This window comes from Amia ocellicauda, chromosome 18 (assembly GCF_036373705.1).
Source record: "Amia ocellicauda isolate fAmiCal2 chromosome 18, fAmiCal2.hap1, whole genome shotgun sequence".
Lineage (NCBI taxonomy): Eukaryota > Metazoa > Chordata > Actinopteri > Amiiformes > Amiidae > Amia > Amia ocellicauda.
The window spans coordinates 1,639,757-1,661,795 of record NC_089867.1 but is presented as its reverse complement, the minus strand read 5'-3'; the positions used below and the strand labels follow the sequence as shown (position 1 = coordinate 1,661,795).

Here is a 22,039-nt window from a genome sequence, read left to right as displayed (position 1 = left end):
CAGTATTCAAACAGTCAATTTCTATTAACATGAGAATAAAAAAAATATGATTGTCATGTTAGATATATATTGGACAGTTTTCATCCCTACAATATACTTGGATGATAAAAATAAAGCATGACAATTTGTTCACCAAAACCTGTTTACCAAAACTGTGCACTGAACTCAGTGGCGACTGTATTGCTCAGTCTGTGTAGACTTTGCCATCTTACTGCTAGTATATTTTAAAAATAAAATCCAGTAAAACCAAAAAGGTATATTTTCAACTTAATAAAACAATTAACATGGAAGATATGTTAGATAAAGTCTTTAGTGCATATTTTTACTACTGTAGATTGTAAAGTGTGGACATGGAACAAAAAATAATTAAGAGCAAACCTTATCAGGCCACCACTGAAGTTCCTCTGCCAATGATACAGGGCTCTGCACTGGGATATTCTTCTTGTCCAGGCTGGGCTCCCCTTCCCTGCTTGTGGAGCCTCGCTCAGTATCAAAAGAGGCTCCATCAAGCCACCTCCGCTCACGCAAACGTAACACAGACTCACGCTCACGCAACAGCTCCGAGTCTCTCTCTAAGGGAAGAAGGAGAACTGGTATGCAATGGGGTCACACCAGTGGAATAAAAGTAAGCCACTCTCTGGGAAAGACCCTTCACAAAAATTGCAAAATAAAATAAGAAATAAAATGTCTACCAAAAATTATTAGAGGTTAAATTAAAATAAACACATGCAAAATTAGGAGATTAAGACTTTCCAGTATATGCTGCAGTCAAGGGTCTTGGACATTGTAACCCAACAAAGCAGAATGTACTACTGGGCCTTTCTCAGAGGGCTCACTGCATTTATCTTTTCTGGCAATTTATGCATAAGCACAAAATAAATTGCAAAATAACATTGTAAAATTAAATGAACCAATACCTTAAAACGTAATGCATCTGACTTATTTATATAAGACTTAATTGAATATTTGCCCCTGCCTCGGTGAGCCTTATAACAAATTAAATACCCAAAATTTGACTGCAGAGTTTAAAAATGAAGGGGAAAATAATCCACATAATAATATTATCCAAAATAATAAATGTTTGATCATCCACAGACAAAGGAAATACATATTTTGTTCCATAAAGGCAAGGAAAGCCATAGAGATTACTTTCTGCATTAGAAACAATTTTTTCAAAAAACACAGCTACTAATTTGGATAAAATTAATAAATTTAAGTTGGCCACAGAGAGACAGACTATCATTCATCAACAACTTAGATATTAAAAAAAAAAAAAGAAAGAAAGAAAGGTTCTTAATTACCTCGTGAGGAGCCAAGTCTTGAGAGAGACGAACGGCGAAAGGAGGGGTATCCAAAATAGCTTATGTCTTCAGAAAACATAGCGTCTGCATCAATGATGACACTGGGGTGTGCAGAATGGATGTCAGCATCCAGGAGAGACATCAAGTCCTCTGATTAAAGCAGAAAGGAAAAAAGCAACATTTAACAATGAGCTTGTATCCAAAAAAGTCTGCAGTAAATGGGTTCATGTCAGACCAGTTTGAGGAAAATCAAAAAGATTGTGTAAAAGGTTTCCTTGCAGACATGAGAGCACTGAATCTGGTTTGGCCTGACTCTGGAGCAAAGCAGTGCCCGCCACATTTTCTGAGCATTTGTTTGGAGTTAGATGTTCCTGAGCAGCTCCACTACAACATATGTGCATTTAATTGTTTTAATACGGAGGATAACACATTTGAATAGGCAAAATATAATCCAAATACATTCAATGTCAATCATGATCTATTTAAGTACATGAAAACACCAAGTGTATGTTTTGAGGAAATAAACCCTCTCAAATCTTGGTTTCTAGTAGAGCTGGGCGATATGGCCAAAATACAATATTGCAGTATTTTTCACATTTCTGACAGTAGGACGGTATTTTACTGTTCATAAAGCAAAAATAGGACAACTGACATTGAATTATGTTTCCTGTTCTGTGTCAGTTGTCTTGAAAGCAAATCATGTCCACACTATCAACAACGCGCCTTTCTTCGGGACAGATTCACTAGGGTCACTTTGCCGTGAAGTTTCAGCCACACTACTCTCCTCCATCTCATCTTCATTGATTGTGCATTGATCACGTTTGTTTTTTTATGTTAACACGCAATACACATGGAATTTATTTTCGATATCTGGCTGAGGCACATTCATTCCAGAACAAGGGTCGCGTTCGAGAAGCGCAGTTCTGCGCAGAGATTCAGAGATGCGTGTTAATGCAGTGTTTCTGCTAAGCCCCACCCACAGAAATCTGCGCAGAATCACACGGCCCACCACAGCTCTGAGACACTGCTACGGGAGGCGAGCTGTGGCTATCGGACAAAAGATTATGCAGAAATCAAGAGGGATGCGTTAAGCTGAATGAAAACTACTACTGCCCCCTTGTTAGCAGAGGTGAACGTCAACTTCCATTACACAATGAAGCTGTGAACAACACTATCAAAACCATAAATATAGAATTCTAGATCGACACTTGTCAATGCTTTATTAAATAATTACATCGATTCTTTTTAAAATCGAATGTAAATCTATGATGCACAATAATTAAGTTGTTACTTAAATGATTGGCAATTATATTTTTTTAAATAACTAAAATGTAAAAATAAGAAATCATCCAATTACATAGATTTCTGCAAGGTTTGTGAAGAAAGGTGGTCGTTTTCTTGTAGTGTGGATTTGTGCAGTTCTGCACAGATCTGCAGGATACAATCTATCCCATTGGTGGAGCTGTGCAGATCTGCGCAGATCTGCGGAAATGTGCGTTACACGAACACTATCAGTGTTTTCAGATCAGATGCGTCTCATGTCAGACAGCGCAGTCTCAAAGCAGCCGGCGCAGCAAGTTGTGGGATATGCAAACCCGATCCTGTTTACTGGTAGCTGAATGCTATGACTCAATAACACAGTAAATAGTAAATTATTCAAAACTTTAAAATACAGATATGAAGGTATAATGAAAGTCCGTAAATGAATACCGAACGGTATATCGTTTTTTTACAGTATACCGCCCAGCCTAGTTTCTAGCAGCCATTGGTGCATTAAATAGGAGAACATATGCTATGCACAACCAATTGAAAATATACTTCAATTATAAAAAAAACAAAAAACTTTTATATTTACAATTTGATAGGGGTGGGGGGGTGGGGGGGGGAACAATGTTAAAAACTTGAATAAAACCTATAATAGAATGAAGCTATCCAGTCCCATAGTATTCTTGGTTTCTAAAGCTTGGGCACCAGCAAGTAACAGGATGTTTCTAAGCTAAAGAGCCAACCTGGAGATGGACTTGGGCCTCTGGAGTCATAAAACCTGGAGATTTAAAAACCCTACAAGGTTGATTCAATTCTCATTGGTAAAGCTGCAAAACTGGAACGATTACAATTTGAGTAGATGCATAGCAGAAAAGTGTCTACACTGCAACCAAACACCTACCCCCAGGTAAGTATGATTCACTTGCAGTGTCATCACCATCATCTCCATCTTCATCATCACGACTCAGCAAGTTGTTAACAGCCAAATTAACATCCAGGTTAGTCCGCTGGAGCTCTCGAATGATAACACTCCTGGACTTTCCTTGAAGAACTACCTGTGCCTGAAAAAAAAAAAAAAATTAGTTGCCTACAAAAGGAAATCTACCTGTCTAGGTTAACTTAATCCAGTAATCCACTATTGTAAAACTTGAGTATTTATTAGAAATTACACAGGTGGAAATAGATAGGTGGGCAGATGAAGAAGGGAGAATTCCAACATCAAAGCAGGAAAAGTCATTGGATTAAGGGTTATGGAAGGTAACCGTGGCTGGTTTTGCCATGTTTGTAAAGGGCAAAATCGGCAGTTTTCACTATCATTCTCTAGGCCAGGCAGAGAATAAATCAATTTTAAGAAGCGTGTGAAGTTTAAAATGTGGTTTCCTCGATCACATCGAAAATATATTGATACACCATGCAATAAGAGCCAAACAATCCCATAAAATACACATTCAAAATAACCCCACAAGTAAGTGCCAGACCTATATGATTTTTTTAGGAGAAAAACTGCCATCGTAAAATACCATACCATAGCTCGACAAGTCTTATATTATGCTAGCACATAGATCTAGATTAAACATGAATCCATATTACAACCAGTTTATATCATTTTTTTCAATTATTATAGTAAAAGAAGTCTGTGATTGCAGCTTGAGGGGGTGGTTTTCGAATAATGAAGAGTTCAGACAGTAGTGGTCAGGGCTCTGCACTCTGGAGTGGAGGGTCGTGGGTTCAATCCCAGGTGGAGACATTGTTGTTGTACCCTTGAGCAATCTAGTACTTTACCTAGATTGCTCGAGCAATATATATGGGTAAAAATAATGTGATAATGTAACAATTGTAAGTCACCCTGGATAAGGGTGTCTGCTAAGAAAATTTGTAATTTTCTTTTTTTATTCCAACATAACACAATCTTGCATGACTGGTTTAATCTGGCTTGTGAATGTCATTAGATACATTTTATGTTTTAAGGCATTATTACACAGATTTATAAATATATTGCAATGTTCTTTCCATATAGACATTGAATGCCCTTTTATTTGATATACAGAACATGCACTAAATGAGTTAAGACTCTGTTAAACAAGAAAATTAGTACTGGGCATAACAATACTAACTAACTTATACTTTTTAACTTACGTTTTAATAGAAAAAACCATGTCGGTAAAAAACAAATAACTGGAAAATGAAAACCGAAAACAAGCAGCACTAGCTACATTATGAATCTAGCTGAATCAATTATTAGGTTACTTAGGAGATGCTTTTAATCAAACTGACTAACATGCAGTTACAAACACTAACAACATTTTGTTATTACACATCTTAAATTTTTAAATTGTTATGAATCACTGAATGAAAAAAATACAAAAAGTTGTTCAATGTCTTGGAGAATTGTGATAATCCAGGCTTTCAGCTTTTGTCCGTCTACTGGAAATCTGTGAAATGACAGGGCTTTATCTCTGTCATAACGGGAATCACTCACACTGCTAAGAACACAACAGTGATACATGTTTATTTATTGCACTTCTGCAACCTCGTTTTCACTGGGAATGTGAATAAGGTCCATTGAGAGGGCTGCATTAATAAAACTTTGCCCCCGTTGCCACCATCGTTATATAAAAAAAAAAATCTGAATGCTTCACGGATTTGCGGGTCATCCTTTTGCAGCCGAACATCCAAAACCATGCTGTCTCCTGGGCTAAATGCGCTCATTGGCTTTGTGAATACCACCATATAAACACACCAGCTGAGAACAAACGAGGAGCACATAAAATGTGTAACAGAGCACCAGGAATTCCTCCGTTCCACAATTCACCAACGACATGCTGTACCAAACATTGGGCAACATAGCTCCTATTACGAGAAGAACCAGGTATGGTTGATCATTCTGTCCTTTGAAATTCCCGCTCTAATCGGTCACACCTTGTGACATCACATCCTATCATTGGTCCGTTTAGGCGTCTTTGGTCCATGTTGCATTCATATATCAATTGAACCACACCAGAGTTTGTCTGGAAGCTGACCGCTTGTTTGGTGCGCGCCAAGGTTTGGGTGGCAGCGTTCACAATTGTTCAAATGAACCGCACTAACCGAGCAATCGCACCAGAGTTTGTTTTAAACTAATCAAACCTGCCAAGTGTGAACACACCCTAAAAGACTGGTGTGATACTGAGGGGGCTGACCTTCATTTCTTGTCCTATGGCAGTCTGGTAGCCATTTCAACCTGCTATGTTAGCACTGCCTTTTCCTCAGGATCACATTTCTTAGTGATCTCTTAGAAGCGCCGAGCAGGTCAATTTGACCGATTTGGTTATTAAAATTTGAATATCTGTGTTCCTAAATACACTGCGCATACGCATTCGTGACTTTTCCTAAATATATGTATTAAACATGCCTCCAGCGTTTTAGCTGCATAAACGCAAAAATTAGTTATAAACACTTAACAAGAATAGCCAAAATCGGGTTATTTTGACCGGTCATTTAAATGCATAATAAATCAAATATAATGCATAATCCTGCCTTCCCTTTACAATACAGTCAGTCTGGTGCTCAAGTGGCGATCTCTAACCCGTCTACACTCTTTCATGTGTGTGAAAAACACACGCATTATACAGCATTACAGATGTTTTCTTACTGTAGTCACAGTAAACGGAGATTGAAGAGAGCTCGTTTTGGAAATGCCTTGTATATGAATATGACTGATTCAGGGGCTTCAGTGATACTGGCAATGACAGTGATGATTCGTGGGTTTGTGCCAGTGCTGTGAAAACATTGCGAGTGATACACAGGTGCAAATGGCACCGAGTGCTTTTACTCTACTGATCAATACGCGATTGCTACTGCAGTACAGAGTGCAATAGCACAGATACATCGCACGCAAAATAATGATTCATGGACATTATCAGCTGAGGAGCATTTATTGTGATGCATTATATTCATAAAGCAAAAGTATTCACCTGGAGAGGCTGTCAAAATGCAGGAAAAGCGCAGAAACGTGTCCTGTGTGGACTGTACGAGCTGTCAGGTATGCAGGCTAAATATATAGTAAATAGTTTAATGAAATACAAAGCTACAGTAAATACAAGCAGTGTATGTTGAAAACAAAGTTTGCACAGTGTTGAAAATGTTTACTTTACTGTACAATTATGTTTTGATAAATGCAAGTTATTTTTGAACTATAAAATATTGCTTTTGAGCATTATTCTAATATTTAAGTTTACACACGTTTCATTCTCTTATTGTATGCAGTTTTTGAGCTTTTTTTTGCTTATTGTAGGCTATATAGTTATTTATGTTTTGACTGCAGTGTGCGTTTAGAAAAAAGTTATTTATAGCAATAATATTAATGTTTTATGATTATATTTAAATTTTAATACTACATTTGTGATATGCAAATGTTGGATTTGAAGTTCATGAATAAAACTTCTGAGTTTTATACGATGGTTTGCCTTTGATTGTCATATCGCAGCTGTTAAAGAGCTATAGGTTACAATGACCGGCTATGGCACTTGAAGGTAGTTCGAAATGTCGGCGCTTCTAGTGTTAAATGAAAAGTTTCCATGGTTGATTTTTATTTTCTGAGAATTCCCTGCTGTTTTTAATGTAGGTATTTTGTTTAATATAAATTTTCTGTACTGTTTGCAATTACATTGTAAACTATTTACAATCAATGTGGTATTTATAAAACACTGATATAATTGTTTTGCTAGTGGTATATGAAAACAGCCTTTCATTGTGCCTGCAGTTATTTTTCTTGGTACTTGATCATTTTACAGTAAGGTGCTGCAAACATATTGCAATTCTCCTGGCAATAGATACGCAGTTTTAACAGGACAGGATGATGACCAGGAAATAAAATTAACACCCGCCAAATGCGGGTAGATTTAGCCTTTGGCGGGTAAATCTGTCAATTAATCCAACAAGTGTATGGGAACACAACATTTAGTTTCTGATAGAGTATTTGTCGGTATGTTTCAAAATACGAATGAATTTGTTGACGTTGTAGTGTTGGTATGTTAGTTGATTCGGCAAAACGCAATATCATGCGTTTTGAAAATATATGGCATCTGGACAGTGTTCGGTCCAGGAGGACATATTTCAAGGAGAGAAATGAAGCAGAAGTAAGGTGGTTAATTACTTTTCCTAGTCATAATTACTGACTTTTTATTTACCTGGATTAAGGTGTTTCAGAATTATAATATGACAGAAAAGTAAAGCCACACAGCCAGCTTTGGCTATTTATTTTGTATTCACTGAAACTCGAACACACAGTTATGTGTCTGAACGTAGTCTGTATGTGGTTTGGGGAGGAAAAGTCAATCATTTAGTCAAGTAGACTGTATAAATTAGCTAGCTGACGGAAAAAAAAATCCATACGTCTTATAATAATGCATTTTAACGGATATTTAAACAAAGTTTTTGTGTTAGATAAGTATTCATCAATTACAACGTATTAATTTATGTTGAAACGATTTGCGATAGAGACATGCATTTTTTGCTCTGTAGCGGAGATTCTGCTGAAGAGAAATGTGTGGTTTTCTCCTTCTACCAGACACAGTGGCTATTTGCAAAAAAAGTTAATTTTATCCTGTGATGATGACCAATAGTAAACAGATTTATTGATCTTTTCAAAAAAGGAACTTGTGTTTGCAATTCACACTACCTAACTGAAAATAAATATGCACTGAATATTACATATTTTATGTTCTGGTCTAATTTAATGACTATACTGCAGGAACGTTTTATTGTATTGTATAAATCAGTATTTGTGTTGCAATACTAACAACACTGCGAATCAATGTTAAAGTGCATGGTTCCGACTGTATGGTGCCGATACACACACAGCGCACAGCCGCAGCTCAGCGCTGCTCAGTCTGTGTGAATGGCGGCAGGTGGCTCTGGCAGTGGAATGCAGGAGGGTCAGTGTGTCCGCTCTGCCGCTACATTACAATCTGAACACTTGGAGCAGCTGCGCGGAGCTGCGTTTCGGTGCCGTTTCTAACCAAACAATGGACTCGCACCATTTGACAACGTTTTGAGGTGTAGTTCACACCGATAAAAATGTATCAACTATCACATTCAAACATTAGACAAGGGTCTTGTACTATGATAAATGTGGTGGCTATTAATATTTTTAATTTTATTAAGTTTTAAAACATCGTTTTAATGACACTAGTAGGTAAAGAAAATCCAAGATGGCGGATTTGATTTAAAAAAATACACGTTTTTGGTGCATAAAGACATTTATTAGGGTTAAAGTCACAATTTTGTTTTTTTGGTATTGCACATATCTAAGTTAAGGCATAATCTAACCATTTAAGTGTATAACAGCTTTATTATTATTTGTAAAATTACTGACCACCCTATAGAAAGTGAGGAGTCCGCGAAGACTGCTACATATTTCCTGTGCTTTCCTTCATCTAGTTCTATTCCTCCCATAGTGTAATTATAGTGGACTATTTTTGTTACCTGCATGTAATACCTTGCACTTGTCCACACTGAATTGCATCTGCCAGGTGTCAGCCCACAACTGAATATTATCCAAGTCCCTTTGAATAGCCTTTGCTGCCGAGATTGTATCTGCTGAGCCACCTATTTTAGTATCATGTGCAAATTTGACAAGTTTGCTAACTATCCCAGAGTCCAGATCATTAATATAGATTAGAAAAAGCAAAGGCCCTAGTAATGATCCCTATGGAACTCCACTAACATCCTCACTCCAGTTAGAAGCAACTCCTCTCATCAACACCCTGTTTCCTATACATCAACCAGTTCATAATCCATCTACTTGCATTACCCTGAATGCCTACAGCTTCCAATTTGAGGATCAGACTTTGGTGTGGAACCTTATCAAAAGCTTTTTGAAAATCTAAGTATATTATATCATATCATATCATATATCATATCATATCATATATCATATGCTTTCACTTTTGTAAGACATGATCTGCCTCGTCTAAACCCATGTTGACTATCTCCAAAAATATGGTTTTCGCTAAGATGCTCCTCTATTTTCTGTCTAATAATTTTTTCCAATATTTTACAAGTAATGCAAGTGAGACTGATTGGTCTGCAATTTCCTGGCTCAGTTGTGTCCCCTTTCTTGTGGATTGGTATGACATTTGCCATCTTCCAGTCAGTTGGCACACCCCCTGTTCTAAGTGTCATTTGGAATATTTGAGTTAGTGGCCTATAAATAAATTCCCTCATTTCTTTAAGTACTGTTGGAAATATACCATCTGGCCCAGGTGATGTTTGATTTTAATTGCTAGTCCTTTTAGTACCTCCTCCTCAGTTATCCTGATCTCTCTTAGGGTTTGACTGGACTGATTGTTAATCTGTGGCATGTTATCGTTTTTTTTCTTTTGTAAAAACCTCTGTGAAAAACTAATTTAGAACATTTGACACATCTTGTTCATTTTCCAAGATACTTCCATTTTTGCCCTTATTTGTTTTGCTTCCTCCATTGTTGACCTCTTGCTGTTGTAGTATTGAAAAAAACTCTTTGCATTAGTTTTAGCTCCAAGAGCATAACGTTATGGCAGTCATAAGCCTATGCAATTATACGGAGTTGACTGTACACAAACGTCACAGTTAAACACTGTATATGCAGATACCATGTACAGTTCTACAGGCTGACCTGAGAGATGAGTTCCTCAGGAATGACCGAGGCTGGAATGACCGGCTGAGGCTGGCTCCCCAAGAGCCCGGAGCCACGGTCCCGTCCAGTACGGATCACTCTTGTCTGCCTCCGGGAGTCTCTGGCTGCTGTAGAGGATCTGCCAGATGAGCCGCCTCCGCCACCACCACCACTGCCCCCTCCGCCGCCTCCCCCATTCACGCCGGAACTCCAGCGACTCCTGTCATCACAAGAGTTACAGATCAGGAAAGTTCAGACCATCCACCTAGTGACATTCATCAGTATAATAGGAACCAGGGGCAATATAAAAGGATAAGCGATTACAAACACTGAAATGAAACTGCACTGACAAAAACTGAAAATAGCTCAGGATCTATTTTTACTAAACTTTGTGGCAAGAATCCATCCCCATTTTTCAATTGAGAGACAATTTAAATGGGAAAAATACATAATGTAAAGCATCTCTAAATACTTCAAATTAACATAAGGGGCTATTTTATATGTTCATTCAGATGGCAAATTCTAGTTTAAGCAGTGACTACCTGAAATAATTAGACCCTGATGTGCTTTAGCACCTCCCAATGTTGGAAACTGGGTTCAAGGTCCAAAATAAAAATCACACAACAGGATATTAGTTGTGTAGTAAGTGAATCTGATAAAAGATTTCAGATTGTTTGGATGGAGATTAAAAAAAAAAAAAAAAAAAACAGACATAGCCCAGCATTTTTATAGATTTTGACTGGTAGTGCTCAAGGTCTTCACCCAGTGTCTACAGTAATGATGACCCTACCAAAACTTACCCAAGGGTGTTGCCTGCCAGTCTGCCCAGTGTGTCAGAACCAGACAGAAACCAGGGCGGATCACTAGTCCTGCCTGGCCTGGAGGTCCTTCCTGTCCCTGAACCACTGCTCAACTTTGAACTGAAAACAAAAGATGGGAGAAGTTACAAATCTTTGGTCCCAAGTGGGATCACCGAGAACAACCTGGAAGTTCCAGGTCTTAGAGCCTGTGGGCTTTTAAACCAGGGCAGTGTGAGTGACTAGCCTTGGCAACACCATTGGGGATTAGTTCTGGCTGATCAGCTGGAACTCATTTAAATATGTTGTGGTTTACTTCCAGAAGAAAGTGTGAAGAATCTTCCCTGTCATTTCCAAATGCCCTCTAAACACAGCTGTTCAAAAATAAATGAACAAACTATACAAATGCAGGGAAGCATTTATGTTGAAATAAAAAGCTTCAGTGGATTAAAATATTTTGCAATTTGTGTTATATGTAACACTGATGGTTTGCTCAAAGTATATTAAGTGAATCAGTCAATTTGTAAAAAGGGACTGGTTGCGGAAATGGGCATAATTATGTGTGTCATACCACATAAGAATGAAGAATGTATTTTAGCGAGTTTCAGACAGATGTTTAAGTTAGAAGCCCTCACATTGCTCACAGGGAACCATTACATACAGTATTCCCTCGAGATACAAGAGAATTGCGTTCCCTGAAAATGTCGTGTAGGTGATAATCGTGATAACTCTGGGAGCATTATCACAATTTAAATATGGTGTCTGAGTAATGCATATAGTCACATTATATACACCTTTATTATACTTAAGGTAAGATGAAAAAATGTTCAGTCAATACTTATTTCATCTATTCAGTGAATATGTATTCAATGAACATATACTGTATAAAGCATTTTAAAATGAGGACACTTCAAATGTTCAATTGAGATCAAGGGCAATCTTAATCATTAAGACCTATTCCTGATACCAGACTACCTGGAATACATTTTGAAGGCTCTTTAAGGCCAGAGGTGAAGATGTTGCTCTGACGAAGGCAAAACTGCTTTTGAAAAAGAACGAATGTATGGTGACAGTTCAAAATTTTCATTGCTCTAGGATGTTTTAAAACTATCTTAATTTATACATTTCTGATGAGATTATTTTTTAAATGTTTTAATTAATTTAAAAGATTAAAATTCTTGTTCACCCAAACTTTGTGTTTGGGTCTTGTGTTTGTGACTTCTTGCTTCTCTAAATATTTCCCCATTTCTATATTGGTATTAGTCATACATTGTAGGAGTCAAAATGTTATAATTAGAGCTTACGATCACCTTAACTAATTGCATTGTTTTAATGTATGCACTTTAAATTAATGAGAAGAATGTTGCCCAAGTAAATACTATTCTGGTTTAATTCAAGATTAATTACAAGGCTTTAGTAAAATAATCTCTTGCTCACTTCCTGTGCTCAGGAATGAGTTTATGTAAACAATGAGTCCAGTTGTCAATAATAGTGGTTGTCATTAATTAACTAAACTTTGGCCCCCGCCTACACCAGTTTCAGAATGAAGCCATATTTGTTTTTACTGTAATAATAAACATAGAAGATCGCAATGTGCAAAGCACCTCTCACTCGCAGCCAGTAAGCCTCTTCTCTCCCCTTGATGAGACAAGAGCGGGAGCAATAACACTCGAGACATTCATCTCAACACCCTCATCTCAAGGTCTTGCATGCCCCTGGACTTCCGTAAAGGGTTCAGGGTTCCACCACTACTGTTTCCCAAACTTCTGTGTGGAAACACTGAATAATGCATGGTATCAAAAGGGAAATGTATCCCTGGTGCATTTATTTACAAAGAAACTAGAAGATTTACCTTTACTTAATATAATTCATATAAAGTAAGGACATGACAATTCAAAACCAGTGAGTACAATATCATTTCACTTAGTCAGAAATACTGCTTTCATCATCGAGACACACAATTCCAGGTTCCAGGGGAGAGTTGCAATCTCCACCACTTGTCTATTAAATATCCTGTTTGTCAGTGATTAAAGTCTGAATTAATGCAATTTTAATCTGAAGTCATATTGTTTTTAGGAATTAGCTAAAAAAAACACTAGTTCTGCAGAAAAGTACATATAATTGATAAGTAAACTTCATTTTACACATCAGCACCATCTTAAGATTCCAATTCTAATTCCAAACATACCTAGTAACATTCTAAAACAACCCCTAAAAAGACACCTTAAATCTTTCACTTCTCAATTTGAAAGACACCAAGAAGCCTATCAAATTTAATACTTACATTTTTGCTTGTATGCTGCAATCCTGTACAAACCCTGTGTGACAGCTATAGGAATCCAAATCCATACAGTATAGAAAATAAGTAAGCTGCATTTAAAAACTAAAAGTTGATGGTCTAAAGTGCAATTTTTGGATTTGCTCCTAACACCAAGAAGTCCAGAAAGGAAGATTGCACAAGGAATTTTGGCTTCTGAGGGACCAATTTCCATTGAAATTAAATACGTTCCTTAAAAATATAACCATTAGACATCATGTTGCTTACGTAGAATGATTAATTACAAGTCACAACTGGTAACAGATGGTGGAGGTATGAATGATATGGTTAATCTTAAATTCGTGCATTAAAATTATTTTCTTTATCTGATTCTTATTCACCCAAGGGTAGAATAAAAGCATTGCAATGGCGATTGGAATTAAGACTTGAAAACAATGCGGTCACCTTCATCACCAACCAATAGCCCCCACCCCCCGTCCGCACTTCACCAGTTTAGCAAAATTTTAACAAAATTATATTGACGGATTACACAGATATCATCCTGTTGTGCAAGACTTAAAATATTGCTAAAATCTTCATCACTAACCACACCAATCATACATCAACAAAAGGAGTTACACTACTAAGAATTCAGAGTAACAGTATAACATTTCACATTGTTAAATAAAATTACTAGTCATAATAATAGTATGTTTTAAAACATAAGGTGTACTTGTCTGAAGAAAAAAGCTAAAAAATCTATTTAAAAAGTGGCAGAAATGTATTGATTGATGTAGAGTAGGGCTGGGCGATATGACTTAAAAATAATCTCTATTTTTTGAAGTTTGGGTGATGCACGATATACATCGATATTTCTTGTTTTTATTAAATCAAGCCACAAAATAAGACCAAAGACATGCAAACTACAAGTATTTCGTTAATCCTTCAATAATCAAAATAACAAATACTACATGCAGTCGTGGGAAATACAGAATGCAACACATTACAGGGCAAGTGTTGTGTGATTACTATTACGTGTTTTATGTTGTTATGGGATATATATATATATATATATATATATATATATATATATATATATATATACACACACACACATACACACACTCACCTAAAGGATTATTAGGAACACCATACTAATACTGTGTTTGACCCCCTTTCGCCTTCAGAACTGACTTAATTCTACGTGGCATTGATTCAACAAGGTGCTGAAAGCATTCTTTAGAAATGTTGGCCCATATTGATAGGATAGCATCTTGCAGTTGATGGAGATTTGTGGGATGCACATCCAGGGCACGAAGCTCCCGTTCCACCACATCCCAAAGATGCTCTATTGGGTTGAGATCTGGTGACTGTGGGGGCCAGTTTAGTACAGTGAACTCATTGTCATGTTCAAGAAACCAATTTGAAATGATTCCACCTTTGTGACATGGTGCATTATCCTGCTGGAAGTAGCCATCAGAGGATGGGTACATGGTGGTCATAAAGGGATGGACATGGTCAGAAACAATGCTCAGGTAGGCCGTGGCATTTAAACGATGCCCAATTGGCACTAAGGGGCCTAAAGTGTGCCAAGAAAACATCCCCCACACCATTACACCACCACCACCAGCCTGCACAGTGGTAACAAGGCATGATGGATCCATGTTCTCATTCTGTTTACGCCAAATTCTGAATCTGAATGTCTCAATAGAAAATCAAGACTCATCAGACCAGGCAACATTTTCCCAGTCTTCAACTGTCCAATTTTGGTGAGCTTGTGCAAATTGTAGCCTTTTTTTCCTATTTGTAGTGGAGATGAGTGGTACCCGGTGGGGTCTTATGCTGTTGTAGCCCATCCGCCTCAAGGTTGTACGTGTTGTGGCTTCACAAATGCTTTGCTGCATACCTCGGTTGTAACGAGTGGTTATTTCAGTCAAAGTTGCTCTTCTATCAGCTTGAATCAGTCGGCCCATTCTCCTCTGACCTCTAGCATCAACAAGGCATTTTCGCCCACAGGACTGCCGCATACTGGATGTTTTTCCCTTTTCACACCATTCTTTGTAAACCCTAGAAATGGTTGTGCGTGAAAATCCCAGTAACTGAGCAGATTATGAAATACTCAGACCGGCCCGTCTGGCACCAACAACCATGCCACGCTCAAAATTTCTTAAATCACCTTTCTTTCCCATTCAGACATTCAGTTTGGAGTTCAGGAGATTGTGTTGACCAGGACCACACCCCTAAATGCATTGAAGCAACTGCCATGTGATTGGTTGGTTAGATAATTGCATTAATGAGAAATTGAACAGGTGTTCCTAATAATCCTTTAGGTGAGTGTATATACAGTGAGGGAAAAAAGTATTTGATCCCCTGCTGATTTTGTACGTTTGCCCACTAACAAAGAAATGATCAGTCTATAATTTTAATGGTAGGTGTATTTTAACAGTGAGAGACAGAATAACAACAAAACAATCCAGAAAAACGCATTTCAAAAAAGTTATAAATTAATTTGCATGTTAATGAGGGAAAAAAGTACTTGATCCCCTATCAATCAGCAAGATTTCTGGCTCCCTGATGTCTTTTATACAGGTAACGAGCTGAGATTAGGAGCACTCTCTCAAAGACACCTGTCCACAGAAGCAATCAATCAATCAGATTCCAAACTCTCCACCATGACCAAGACCAAAGAGCTGTCCAAGGATGTCAGGGACAAGATTGTAGACCTAAACAAGGCTGGAATGGGTTACAAGACCATCGCCAAGCAGCTTGGTGAGAAGGTGACAACAGTTGGTGAGATTATTCGCAAATGGAAGAAACACAAAATAACTGTCAGTCTCCCTCGGTCTGGGGCTTCATGCAAGATCTCACCTCGTGAAGTTTCAATGATCATGAGAACGGTGAGGAATCGGCATTGAAAATGGGTCGTGGATGGGTATTCCAGCATGACAATGACCCAAAACACACAGCCAAGGCAACAAAGGAGTGGCTCAAGAAGAAGCACATTAAGGTCCTGGAGTGGCCTAGCCAGTCTCCAGACCTTAATCCCATAGAAAATCTGTGGAGGGAGCTGAAGGTTCGAGTTGCCAAACGTCAGCCTCAAAACCTTAATGACTTGGAGAGGATCTGCAAAGAGGAGTGGGACAAAATCCCTCCTGAGATGTGTGCAAACCTGGTGGCCAGCTACAAGAAACATCTGACCTCTGTGATTGCCAACAAGGGTTTTGCCACCAAGCACTAAGTCGAAGGGGTCAAATACTTATTTCCCTCATTAACATGCAAATCAATTTATAACTTTTTTGAAATGCGTTTTTCTGGATTTTTTTGTTGTTATTCTGTCTCTCACTGTTAAAATACACCTACCATTAAAATTATAGACTGATCATTTTTGTCAGTGGGCAAATGTACAAAATCAGCAGGGGATCAAATACTTTTTCCCCCTCACTGTAGATAGATATAGATAGATATATATATATGGATAGATATATATAGATATGCAGGCTGACCAACATATATATATATATATATATATATAGCTGGTGTTACAATAGTTTTAATAATTCTTAAATGCGGGGTGCCTTATCCCAGGGATTTTATATAGAACAATTATCCGGTCAAGGAAGGATGGACAGCAGCTCCTGTATAAAAACAGTTCACATTCACCGATGCCTCGAATTATTTATTAGAGAAGAAGTGAACATCATAATGCTTACGCGTTTCGAATTATCTTCCTCAGAGCACATATATACATTTACACATTATGATTTACTGTCACATAACAACAATAACACAAATAATAGTAATCACGCAACACATGCGCTGTAAAATGCTATACATTCAGGTAGATTTACCACATCCGAGTTTATAGTGGTGCATTTAACATCTGCTGGACAGGGACATTTCTCCTCTCACTGTCGCGTCTCGATTCTGCTTACCAGTAAAGCACGTTGTTAATACAAAATAGTTATTATTATTATTATTATTATTATAAAACTCGCACAGCCCTAATGTAGAGCTTCTATTCGCTGAAATAATTTCTGTGGACAGGGTATTTTGTAATCTGACTCGTGAAATTACAGAAGCGTATTGAATGCAATATTCTGGACAATTGTCACAGTATTTGTCTGCATATCCAGTGCGATCAATCTCAAATCAACTAGGTAAGGTTTTCAGGCTGAGTACTGCCACATTTACTACTAGCACATCTTTATATAGTTGTTTGTCTGAGCCCCACATTCTTGTAGTAACAGACTGGGTGCAAAGGATACATTAGTTTCATATGATTAAGCATTGTTCCTGTGCTACCTCTGTAACTAAACTCATAATTTCAAATTTTAGTTTCACTTTGTCAAAACATACACACTGCACTTTGCTTAGTTCCTGCTCTCAAAGTTGACATGGCAAATTGTGAATAAAAGCATGCGGGACATTGGGAATAGAATATCCATGTGATGGAGACCAACATCTGATGCCCTTATTGTACCAAGGTTTTGTTTTTGACCAACACAACCAATACAAATGTCAAACTAAAAAATGCGAAAGAAAATGATATAAAAAATTACCCTTCAAACTCTAGTTATTGTTTTTGTCTATTTTCTCTATACGAACTACTGACATCCATAATTTAAATGAATATGAAATCATGTGATCATTAAATCATTTAGCAGCCCCCCACGGTTTTCACTGGGGCCTAGATTCTCACTAAAAGGCTGTAAGTTGAACTTCAGCATTCAATCTACTGAAAAATTGGTTAGAGATGATACAATATAATACCATAAAAAACCTAACCAGACATAACGTATTACTATCTACTCATAGATAATATTGCCAGACAAGTTGCAATGGTATAATCCCATAAAGAGCTTTGGGTGTACATGGTTTAAGTTTATTGCACTCGGGACGAGCTGCTATTTACCAAACATCATGCTAATTAAGGGCAAAGCGGTGAATATGTAAATTAGCTCTACATACAGTTCATTCTGTTTTTGCAGGAAAATCCCAGAAAAGGTGGTTTATATGCACGGAGAACAGTATAAGACACTTACATCATGTGACAACTTGTTCAAATTAAACCGTGTACAGCTGTGGCTTGTGCCTAGTGTCTAGTTGTTTTACTGATCTTACCCTAATGTTTTATAACATTACTGAATTAATCTAAATGTTTATAAAGTTAGGATTACAATACGATGTACAGTACTGAACAGTACACAACAGACCCATAATGAGCATAATCATAATAGAAAAACAGCTTTCCACATTGCCATTAACCCAAAATACCCCATTGCAAACCACGAAACATCCATGTGCAACTTACTATACATTAACTGACCAGTTATCTCTTTATAATGTGGTCATTTAAGGATATATACGATAATCTGAGTAGCTTTTACAAGAGCAATGTGGGTTTACATGTATTGTACATTTCCCCCCAGATATTATAAGCAACGCTTTTTTTTTTTTTTTTTTTTTTAACTTGATTCAGATTTTATCCAGTAAACACAAATTTAAAGTACACAATGTTTATCATGTATTTCCTTGATTGGATTAGTACGAGTAAAGTTTAAATAAAATCTCACCCATCACTGCCATCTGGTTTACCCAACTCCAGCCTGTCAGGTTGGACAGCAAAACCAATTCTACAGATGCGACCATCCTAAAACAAAAACAAAGTAAACTTTGAAATGGTACAAAGAATATGAATGATGAAATTAATTTCCAGTAAATACAGCTTAGTGTCAACACTATAGGTCTTGACAAGTTAAAAAAAAGTAAAGGGTCTAAAACTTTCTTAGGTGGCTACTGAACTTAATTAAATGCTTCCTGTAAATACATAAATTGTGGTTTTAATAAGGCCAAATTAAATTACTACAAAATATCATACAAAAAAATGCTGTTCATTAAATGTAATTTTAAACATCATAAACTACATAATCACCACATTTAGGAATTACATGTTTTTATTCATCATTTAATAAGCTTTAAAATAGTTATTCAGTTCGAGTCACTTTTTCTTCCTGTAGTCAAATAATTTAAGATGCATCAGATATTTAATAATGTTAATAATTTCTTAACATAAGGTGAAAGCCAGTGCTCCTCAACACATTTTTCATGGCAAAGCAGAATATTCACAAATCTTACCCACATACAGTATAATAAAGCAGCATACTACATTTTACCTCACAGTTTACTATGGCACCAAAACAGCTATGTCAAACAGGCAGAATGGTTCTCTCGAAATTATTGGGCATACATTATATTAAGATTTAAATCCAAAATACCTAGCATTTTTTATTATTTGGCTGAAATGCATGTTTCGGCATGATGTTATTTATATAGTAACGGTGTACATTTAGGAAAGTGCTACTGAAACACAAAATGAAGATGTTTTACCTCCAGAAGAAAAGCAGCATGATTTGGTCCCACTACACACTGTTTAATTGTGGCCTGTTCCAACACATTCAGAGGGGGATGACTGACAGAAGAAAAAATAAATGGTTAAAAATCTTTCAATCAACTGATCAGAATTCACAGATTAATATAACGCTTTGAATTGCAGAGAAGAATCAAAAAATTAACTTAAAGATGCAACAATTAAAAATTACACATTTTCACTAGATTGCAGGTAACAGTTTAACCTCCTACCACCCCAACCTCCACAGGGAATAGTCCATAAACATAAACTCATAGGAAGCATGTTTAATCTGCATTGTAAAACTGGGATTGCAAATTCAAATCAAATCAGCAAGTAGTTGTTACTAATAATGCAGTTCCACATAAAGCTTTAGTGAGTAACAAAATATATATTTTTCCCAAAAGTTACTGGAATTTTATTTTTTTGTAATCAAAGTGCATTGATAGACGTTTGGTCTATGGACTGCTTACTGATGAATACAATTTCAGCCAGTTTTAGAACTGCACTGATTGCTAATGAGAAGGTACAGTGAGTTAACCGACATTAATGACGTTAGGATGGTGATGGTTTTAAAACTTCAGCAAGCTTCTTCTGTAGTTGCTCTAAATGTAAGAGCTCTATTTAAATGTTTGAAGATTCAGCCAGCTGGTATTCGTTAAATCAATGGTTCAATTTAAAGCGTTCTTGGAAAGAAAACCAGTGGACACAGGGGTCCCTTGGGACCAGGGATAGGAACCAATGTTCTATAATGCCAGACACTACAGATTTACAAGTCTCTATATAGATCAGCTACTAAATATCTGGGAGTGGTAAGCATTTTGTTTTTTGTACAGTTCTAGCCACAGTAAAAAACTGGAACACCTAGAGAAGCGCGCAACACTAGAAAATAAATTAACTTTTTTCACAACCAAAATGATGACTTATTTTACATCCACACTGGACATAAGCAATGAAAGTGAAGGATAGTCAAGTGAAGGGACAGGGCTCCTCACCTGTTGAAGTTGTACTTGTTGAGTTTCTCCGAGACCTCCCGTAACCTATGGGAAGAAGAGAAGGGGAAAAATAACTTAAGTATTAATATTAAATAAAGTATTAGTACTTTGAATACAAAAAAAGCTTCAGTGTTCTCAACTCTATGACTACATAATTGCAATTTTGTGTATTACTAAATACTCTAAAAAAGAATCCTCTTAATACATGAGAATATACATTTTACAAGGTATTCTATTTGAATACTGAAAAGTGATCAAAAGCTGAAGGTGGAAGACACTGATATTTGATTTCTTTCAAAGACAGGCCTATATATATATATAACAGTCGGTATATGAATTTCGGGCAAAAAAACTAACTTTCAAATTAGACCATTTCAAGTAATTTCAAGTTTAAACAATTTTTAAGTCTGAAAAAACAAGATATATGGAATAATTAAAGCTAACATCACAGGGCTCTACAGTGCGACTGTGAAATACAATTTGGGCGCACAGTGCGAATACAATTTAAAGTCTATAAGGAAATATAACCTCGACATGGTAACTATATATTACACTAATCGTTATTATGGTACAAAATGTGGAAACTGTAGTTCGGTTGTGGATTGTCACAATTAACCGAGAAGGCAACGAAAACAACCATTCCCGTGAATGACGTTTATGACCCAGTGTTGCAGCGGTTCATTTAGCATGATATCCAATCGCCTACTAGCTGGAGTTAGCCGTCTCGTCATTAAAACACACTTACAGATACAATACAGTACTAAGCTACATTGGGGCTGCAACAACTAATCTAGTAAAACCTTAAAATGTAATGAATCAATTAGTTGGGCCTACCTGGGGCGCAGCTACTAAAACAAAACCTTGAGAGATGGCGGAGGGAGCAGCAGTTTTGAGACATGCATTTCAGTGTTTGATGTGGATCATGGATGTTATTTGTTTCTTATTGGTCAGTTTTTCCCTGGAGTCGCACCTAGGGAGACTAAATTTTCAAATGTAGACAACTGACCTCTGTTATGGATGCTCCCATTGGAATGCATTGACTACTAAATAGGGCTGTGCAATATGGCGATATACATCATGTGACGATAGACGTTTTTCTATCTTTTCATATTTTGCGCAATCGTTTATTTCGTTGTGTCACAACCCCTCCCTCTTTACGGCAGTATTTTTCATCACTTGGACGACGCTTTGCGTTCTCCCGGTTCTTCCACAACTGCCTGATGCAGGCAAGAAATATGCATTCAGAAACACAAACAAACACGGAGGAGAGTGAACTCGACACGAAATAACCAAAAAACCAAAAGATACTTTAATGGGCAAAGCGCACGTTCCGACCCGCACTCGCCGCCGGGCTAAACTCGATCTGCAAGCACCCACAGCC

At 37.1% G+C, this 22,039-nt stretch overlaps 1 protein-coding gene across 15 annotated transcripts in view; it reads right to left on the bottom strand.

Annotated features, from left to right (window-relative positions):
• ubr5 (ubiquitin protein ligase E3 component n-recognin 5) overlaps positions 1-22,039 on the bottom strand; it is a 94,067-nt gene that overhangs the window by 37,318 nt on the left and 34,710 nt on the right. For 12 of the 15 annotated variants that reach the window (XM_066690911.1, XM_066690913.1, XM_066690918.1 and 9 more), the window contains exons 2-9: positions 20,659-20,703; positions 19,645-19,726; positions 18,831-18,907; positions 11,004-11,123; positions 10,204-10,423; positions 3,469-3,628; positions 1,302-1,451; positions 379-590 (exon numbers count right to left, since the gene is read on the bottom strand). In XM_066690911.1, coding sequence (XP_066547008.1) covers positions 379-590; positions 1,302-1,451; positions 3,469-3,628; positions 10,204-10,423; positions 11,004-11,123; positions 18,831-18,907; positions 19,645-19,726; positions 20,659-20,703 — 1,066 coding nt within the window. The remainder of the gene's footprint in view (positions 1-378; positions 591-1,301; positions 1,452-3,468; positions 3,629-10,203; positions 10,424-11,003; positions 11,124-18,830; positions 18,908-19,644; positions 19,727-20,658; positions 20,704-22,039) is intronic. The other 3 variants (XM_066690914.1, XM_066690921.1, XM_066690925.1) reach the window with 1 other exon arrangement.